General features: G+C 44.6%; 1 protein-coding gene across 1 annotated transcript in view; it reads right to left on the reverse strand.

The window, feature by feature from the left end:
• LOC109911584 (glutathione S-transferase omega-1) overlaps nucleotides 1-3028 on the reverse strand; it is a 6979-nt gene extending 3951 nt beyond the window's left edge. Inside the window, exons 1-2 of the mRNA XM_048609071.1 lie at nucleotides 2872-3028; nucleotides 1065-1173 (exon numbers count right to left, since the gene is read on the reverse strand). Coding sequence (XP_048465028.1) covers nucleotides 1065-1173; nucleotides 2872-2896 — 134 coding nt within the window. The 5' untranslated portion in view covers nucleotides 2897-3028. The remainder of the gene's footprint in view (nucleotides 1-1064; nucleotides 1174-2871) is intronic.
• Nucleotides 3029-8484: the final 5456 nt, after the last annotated feature.

Here is an 8484-nt window from a genome sequence, read left to right on the forward strand (position 1 = left end):
GTGTTCATCGCTTTGTGCCTCTTTGTCTCTGAAGATTTCGGGTTTTTGTTTGTGTGTGTATAGTAAGTAAAGGACTGTGCATTTTAAGAGGAAAGTACCTTAACTCACTCACCTCCTCCTGGTCCAGTTCCACAAAAGATGCAACATTCTCCTCTTTCAAATTCCCCACTAGTCGACTCCCTCTCTCCTGGTGCAAACCACCTCCTTCCTGTCCTGAACTTGTCTTTCAACTTCCAACCCCTGGCCCTGACATCTCCCAGGATTGTCAAGACCTGCAGTCAGCTCAGAAACTCTCAATACAGTTGCATCTGCAAAACTGCAGAAGACCACAAGATCTTGGAACTCTCTGTATAAGGATTAATCAGTAACTTACCATCTAACAGGACCATACATTTATGAACCTTCTAAGTTCCTTTTTGTGACTGAATTTGCTCAAAAAACACAATGCTGTTCAAGTATGACCTCCCAGAGTGAAGAAGACGTTAGCTTATCGAGTTACTCAGAACTCAGTTGAAAGAATCATTGCCCTAGTGACTGCTCCACTAAACAGGGTCCTGTTAATAACCTCAGATTCTCTGGAAAGTAGAAGAATGTCCCACTGTCACATACAATAATTTGAAGGAGCTTGACAGTGTTGACAGTGAGATGCTGTTTCCCCCAGCTGGGGAATCACAGTCTCAGGAAAAACAGTGAGAGAGGGAGAATAATGTCTTCACATGGAGTGTTGTGAATCTTCAGAATTCTAGGCCCCAAGGGGTTGTGGATTATGCATTGCTGAATATATTTAAGGATGAGATCAACAGGTCTTCGATCACTCCACAAATGAAGGGTTAAGAGGATTTGGGGAAGTGGGGTTGAGATAGAAGATCAGCGTAGGTCATGTTAAAAGGTGGAGCAGGTTTGAGGAGCCAAATGGGTGCCATTTGCCAGGACAATCAAAGGTGGCATGCAGAGGGGCAGATCTGGCTATGGCTCGGGGCTGGCTCAGAATTACTAGGTCTGCTGAAACTGTAGAGGGTACCTGACATTAACTCAGACAGAGCTTTGAGAAATATCCATCTCACTTGATTTTCTTGGCTTCCAAGACCAGGCGAGCACGCTGAGCAAATGGACAGAATCGCATGCTGTATAGGCGAATCATTCCTGCAGGCACAGGGCCTGGCGCAGGGCTTCCTACAAATGGAGAGGAATCAATCATCGGTCACGAGAACATTTATGAGAGTTGGCATCAAGCCTTCAGCGATAGTGCAACAAACAGTATGGAAACTGGCATCCCTGGAGCATTTGACCAGCACCTTGTGAAACCACCAGTATCCATAGCTGTGGGATAACAAAACAGTTTGAACATTGAGAAAAGGAACTAATTATACCATGATATGCAGTGATTGCTAAAGGTGGTCTGTGTTTGACTAACCTGATAAGATTCTTTGATAAATTGAGGGAGAGAAAAGTACAATTGATGTATAAATTGACTTTCAAAAGGCTTTAGATAAGCTATTGCCTAACCTGGTAGTAAAATTAAAAGCTGTGGGATTAAAAGGGCAATGTCGATTTAAGATTCGAGAAAGTTTGGTGGCAAACGAATGCTGATGGAGGCTGGATAGAAGCAGCGAGTTGCTGTGATCTGGAACATACTGCCCAGGAGGGCAATGGAAGCAGATTCAACAGGGATGTTCAAAAGGGAATGAGAAAAATACCAGAAATACTTTGAATGGAGAGATTAGCTGGGGTATGAATGAAGAGTGGTAGAGTGGGTCTCATTGCATTAGAACTATCAAAGAACAGGCTCGAGGACGATAGCCTCTTCCTATATTCTCTAGAATATGCGAATTACTCCAAATGAAAGAAACAGCATTTGTCACTAAGCACAAGACAACAGGCTGAATTTGAACAGCCTTCTGGAGACTGGCTGGCAGGTGGTAAAATGGCGGCAGAATACATTGGGAGTCAAACTCGATATTTTCTTGTTGCTACATGATGCCCTGAGTATCGGGAAGGGCAGCAGCTTGGCTGGTTACTAATTGGAGGAACAGGCGAGCAACTGATACACTTGGTGCCCAGTTATTAACCCTTAATGCCCCAACAGCATTTACGGGGTTTGGGTATGAGCCCTCTCCATGCAAGAACGCCACCAAGTGGAGCCTCTGCAGCATCGCAGGAGTGACAGGGTTGCGGTTGGGTACGGCAATGCAGGTATTCCTTTAGTTTGTCCCATGGGCCAGGGAGCAGGCCCCAGCATCCCAAATGCCAGAGCCTGCATTCCTGGATCCAGAACAATGAAAGAAATTCAGACAAGCTCTTTGAAGTTCCCTCCATGTGACAGTGCCTTGTCTTTTTCCCTCTATAGCTAACATTGGCCTCTCTGGGATGGTGGACACTATTAATTTTCTGTTGCCAACTGGATCGGGCCCGCGGTCTCACCTTCCACCTGTGCAGGATTTGTCCCACTTTCAGTCACAGCAATACGACATCTGGTCTCACGTTAAAATTCAGGCCGATCTCTCAAGCTCCGAGGCACACACAAACAGAACGAGGGAGACTGGAGGACTGTGCGGACAGAGACACACAGACATACAGAGACGAAGAGGGCCTCAGGCACACAGAAACTGTCAGTGGCACAGTTAAACACCAAGAGGGACAGGAAATTCAGCCAAGGTCAAATTATAAACATACTCATACAGACACACACACACATGCTGCCACGTACACAGTCAAATCGACAGTCAAATTTCACTGAGAAACAGGGTGAAAAGACGAGAATAAAGTTGAGAAATATGCACAGGAGATAAGAAGATAGATTGACTGAGAAGCAGAAACTGCCTATCAGAGTCTCTCCCTCATGCACACATGCTGGGCTGTTCACTTTGTTACCTTTTGACATCGCTTTTGCAGACATAGCTCAGTCTGTGATCAATCTGGACACTTCAGGAGACAGACAGGAGCTTATGCAGACTGAAACACCAAGTTCACTGAAGCCTGTAAATGGAGCCAGTCGAATCAACCAGTGTAGACCCACCCCACTACAGCGTCATTATCAAAATTATTATTTTGCTGACTCACCGCAAATGTTTACACAGGGTGTTTCCTGGAATCAAGGCCACAATGAAAGTAAGTTGGAATACATTAGTCATCAGACCAAAGGAGGAGTTCTTACTCAAATCTTTAGGTATTAACAGGTGCTTTACTTAAATTTAGGAGCAGGAAAAGGAGTAGGCCATTCAGCCCTCCAGCTTGCTATGCCATTCTATCAGGTCATAGCTGATCTGATCATAACCTCAGATCCACATTCCTGCTTACTCTGATCATCTTTTCACCCCCCTCTTTTTTTTAACAAGAATATATTCACTTCCGCCTTAAAAACATTCAAGGACCTTTCAAGAAGAGAGTTCCAAAGATTCACAATCCTCTGAGAGAATAAATTTTGTCTAATCTCTGTTTTAAATGTGTGACCCTTGTAGTATTTGTAAAGAGGTCAGCCAGGTGGATCTCATAGAATGTGAGTTCCCTGACTGGGGCTGTTAAACTTGTCCAATCAGGGAGCCTTGGCTGACAGATATAAACAGGAGTGTCAGAGGTTCTGTTGACTATGAGAGCTGACTCTGAGGAAACTAGGCTGGGGTCAAGTACAATGCACATGTAAATAAAGGGTGACTTGGTCACGGGATACCACCTCTCTGGAGTTATTTCAGTGGTGACGAGAGAAAAGAATATGCTCCCGAAGAAATTCGCTCTCAACAGTCATCTTTGGGTTGGGGCACACATTCTGGAATCATGCTGTTATTTGAGAAGCTTGACTTATTTGATCCTGCTGAAGACTGGGCCCAGTATGTGGAAGGAATGGATTTTTTTTTCCAGGCAAATGACATTGGGGCAGATGAAAAGCAATGGAGCCGTAACCTTTTCGGTTATTAGGACCCTAACATTTCCTGAGGCACCAGACACTAAAACCATTCAAGAGTTGACAGATTTAGTTGAGGAATATTATGACCCCAAGCCTTCTGTAATTCTGGGATGCTATTGGTTTTACTCAGCAGTTCAACAACAAGGGGAATCCGTGTCGGGATTTTTACGAGGTTAAGATGACTGGCAGAGGCATGTGACTTTGATATAACCCTTAATGAGACACTGAGAGACCATTCGGTATGTGGGATTAATGGAGTAACCATGCAAAAGTGCCTACTAACTGAAGCCTAACTGTAGTTTAGAAAACCACTACAACTGGCTTTGTCATTAGAAAATGCGGGAAGTGGAGCTTATGAGTTACAGGGTATTTCCACGGGAATGGACACCTTCACCTGTCTGAAGGGACACCACTTGAGTGAAGGCAATTGCATAGCCTCACTGAGGACATATTCTGAATAGAGACACGCTAGGTCAGCCCACAGCAAAACCTCAAAACAAAGGCAACCCTTGGCCAAACAGTTAACATTTTCTTCAGGCTCAGGGCCGGCAAGCCATTGTAGTTACTACCAGTGTATGGACACGAGACAACAAAAGATTCCCACTAGGCCTGATTTGAGTAAGAGAACTAATAGGCTGGTATCCAGGAGAGTGCACACCCTGGAAAGGCCACCTACATCTGGCTCGGAATAGTTCAATTGTTTAGCAACATCTAAATCAGAACTAATCAAAATAAACATCTGGCTAAATAGTCACCTGGTTCTAATGGAAGTTGATACTGGCTTGGTATCAGGGATTGCAGAACCAGTCTTTAACAAAATTCACTCTGGACTCCAACTCATAAGTTTGGCTAGACTAAGAGCCTATACCAGGGAACCTTTACACATTAAGGGTACAACTTCAGCTCCAGTCTTGTAGAGTTACCACTGATTGTAGTAAAAGGCTGGGACCCAAGCCTGATGGAGCAAAATTGGGTGAGAAAGATTCATCTTGACTGACTCAACATTTTTCAATTGAAAATGGCTTCCTGAGCGAAGTTCTAAATTAAATACCTGCTGGTTTTCCGGGAAGATCGAGGGACTATCAAAGGAGACAAGGCCACTTTGCATGTTGACCAGGAAGCAACTCCATGGTTCTGCATAGCCCACCCAGTGCCATTTACCTTACATGCAAAAGTAGAGGCACTTAGAGAACTTATACATTTTCCTCAGACGTTTTTCCCAGCTGGGCATACCCTTAGAAGGGAAAAATGTGTGTTCCAGGCACCCTGAATGACCTAAATAAAAAGCGAAAGAACTGCGTATGCTGTAAATCAGAAACAAAAACAAAGTTGCTGGAAAAGCTAGGCAGGTCTGGCAGCATCTGTGAAAAAAAAATCAGAATTAACGTTTCGGGTCCAGTGACGCTTCCTCAGAACTCCACCCTGAGTCACCTATTTGTGCTACGGAGTCAGGACTGGGTTATATCCACTCGAAGATAAAATGAGGGTGATCAAAGGTGCCCAATTCTCATGTCTGTATCAGAGCTCAGGCCTTTCCTTGGATCAGTGAATTATTACGGAAAGTTCATACATAACCCAGCCTCCATCCTGGCACCCTTACACCTGTTATTTAAAAAGGGAAAACCTTGGAAATGGTCTCATAGCCAAGACATAGCCTTTAGGGGAGTGAAGAAGCAGGTATTGTCGTCTAAGGTGTTGACACATTATGATCCCAAGCAAGATCTGGTGCTGACGTGATGCCTCCCCATCCGGTACTGGGGCAGTGTTGGCTCACAGATGGCTAATGGAGAGGATAAACCCAACAGTGTATGCTTCCTGGAGTTCGGCTGATGCAAAGTGCAAATATGCCAATTAGAGAAGGAAGGTTTGATGGTCATCTTTGATGTGAGAAAGTTCCACCAATACCTTTACGGACATAAATCTGTAATAATAACTGACTACTAACCCCTGCCAGGGCTACTCAAAGAGGACAAGGCCATGGCGCCCATACCTTCTGGTCGAATTCAATGGTGGGCTCTCATTCTAAGTGCCTACAATTACAAGTTGGAACATCGTCTGGAAGGCCACGTAGCAAATGCAGATGACTTGAGCTGCCTCCCACTGACAAATATGCCACCAGAAGAGTCTGTTCTGGTTTTAAACTTCTTGGACATTCTTCCGATCAATACTGGCAATATCCGACCGTGGACATGAACAAAACCAGAACAGCTGGTGGTAATGGGGGAAACAGAAGGCCATCACAACCAGGACTGAAACCTTTCTGGACCCAGTGAGACCAGATCACCGTAGGGGATGGTATATTACTATGGGGAGCAAGAGTGATTGTCCTGAGTAAATGTCACCACCAGGTACTGGCTGAACACCACCAGAGTCATCCAGGGGTGTCCAAAATGAAGGTGTTGGTAAGAAGTTATGTCTGGTGGCCAGGATTAGATACCAACATAGCTGCATTGGTGGGGCAGTGTCCAGGGTTCTAACAAGAACAAAAACTACCTCCAGCAGCTCCCCCACCTTCATAAGAATGGCTGGGTAAACCCTGGACTCAGTTATAAGTCGACTATGCCGGCCCCTCTTTCATGGGCTCAAAGTTCTTAGCCATTGTGGATCCCCACTCAAAGTGGTTGAATGTACAAAAGGTTCATCCATCAAACATGGGGAGAACGATAGAAAAGCTGTGAGCATCTTTTGCAATACACGGGCTCCCGGAAGTGTTGGTCACGGACAATGGGCCATCATTTGCCAGTAGGAAATTCCAGTATTTCCGAGAATGGCATTTGGCATACAAGGACAGCTCCATACCATCCATCGTCCAATGGTCTGGCAGAAAGAGCAGTCCAAACGTTGAAGCCAGGTTTAAAGAAACAGCCTACAGCTTCACTAGATACCAAACTGTCCTGGGGGGAGGGTGGAATGGCATCAGGAATGCCATTGCCGGGCACAAGACTTCCCTAAGAGAGAAAGACAGTTTACTTCAGGGGACAAGGTTTGGTCTTAAACCACGAAAATGGCCATATGCACAGGTAAAAGGCATGGTCAATGCGAGGTCAGTTCCCTTGACATACAATGTTGAGGCGGTCGTGAACAAGGGTGTAGACCACATGAAAGCTACAAACTCACAAACAGAGCAGGAGCAAACCATACTCAGCCCCACAGGGCAGCTGGAAAGGCTGTTGAAACCTATATCTCTCCCTATATCTAGTGTCAAAGAAACCATGGAGTCTGAGATGGACACTTTGGATGTTGCAGCCATGATATTTTTACCGCATGAGGTGGAGGATGAATTTCTTCTGAGATGCTCTGGGCACAAGAGATGGTCTATGGTCCAATACGCACTGCCCATATCTGAGGCTGAGTGAGCGGAACTGGGCCTGGTGCGAAAATGCCCCAGGAGTGGGTACAAGAAAAAGTATAGGCCTACATCCCCAGGCTTAGATGGGGAAAGATGTAATGATTGTAACAAGGTCATCCAGGTGGACCTCATAGGATATGAGTTCCCTGACTGGGGCTATTAACCTGGTTCAATCAGGGAGCCCTGGATGACAGATATAAACAGGAGTGTCAGAGGTTGTGTTCACTATGAGAGCTGGCTCTGAGGAAGCCAGACCAGTGTTGAGTACACTGCATGTGTAAATAAAGGGTGACTTGGTGATGGGATACTGGCCTCTGTGGAGTTATTTCAATGGTGGTAGGTATCTTTTACCTAGGATGGGGAATTTCAAGACTAAGAGACATATTTTTTAAGCTGAGAGGAGAAAGATTTTAAAAAGACATAAGGGGCAATCCTTTTACACAGACAATGGTCCGTGTGTGGAATGAACTTCTAGAGGACGTGGTGGATGTGGGTACGGTTACAACACTTAAAAGACATTTAGATAGGTACATGAATAAGAAATGTTTGGAGGGACATAGGCCGAGTGCAGGCAGATGGGACTAGTTTGGAATTATAAGGTTTTGGAGTAGATTTGTAGCTCGGGATGTGGCGAGCCAAGCAGCCTCAAGTTTGGGATTCTGGTTGGCATGGACTAGATGTACCAAAGGCTCTATTTTCATGCTGTATGACTCTATGACTCTATAACCCCTGATTTTTAAACAGTGAGTCGTAGTTCTAGGTTCTCCCATAAGAGAAAACATCATCTCCACATTGACCCTATTCTTCTAAACTTCAGCAAATACAAGTCCAATATTACCGCATTAAAACAAAACCCTATTTCCAGTCCAGTCTGGTATGAACTCACTCCAACACTTTTACATCTTTTCTTAAATTAGGTAATCAGTACCATGCACTGGACCCCAGATGCAGAGTTAGTTAATATTTATTATAGATTGAATACACAAATGCACTTTATAAATGCACACTTTCAGATTTTAATTTCACCTAGACAACTGAAAATGATCAGGGGTTTTAACGAATCCGAACCAATGACCATAACATTTGGGAGCAGAGAGATTTGCAAGTTCAGTTCACAAAATCCAGCATGTTATAGACAGGGTTACATGATCCCACAACCAACAGATCAAAGCTCTGCAGTCCTGCCAAATTCAATGATGAATCATGGTGGACAATTAAATAACTAATGAGGAAA

Source organism: Rhincodon typus, chromosome 20 (assembly GCF_021869965.1).
Source record: "Rhincodon typus isolate 14 chromosome 20, sRhiTyp1.1, whole genome shotgun sequence".
NCBI classification, from domain to species: domain Eukaryota; kingdom Metazoa; phylum Chordata; class Chondrichthyes; order Orectolobiformes; family Rhincodontidae; genus Rhincodon; species Rhincodon typus.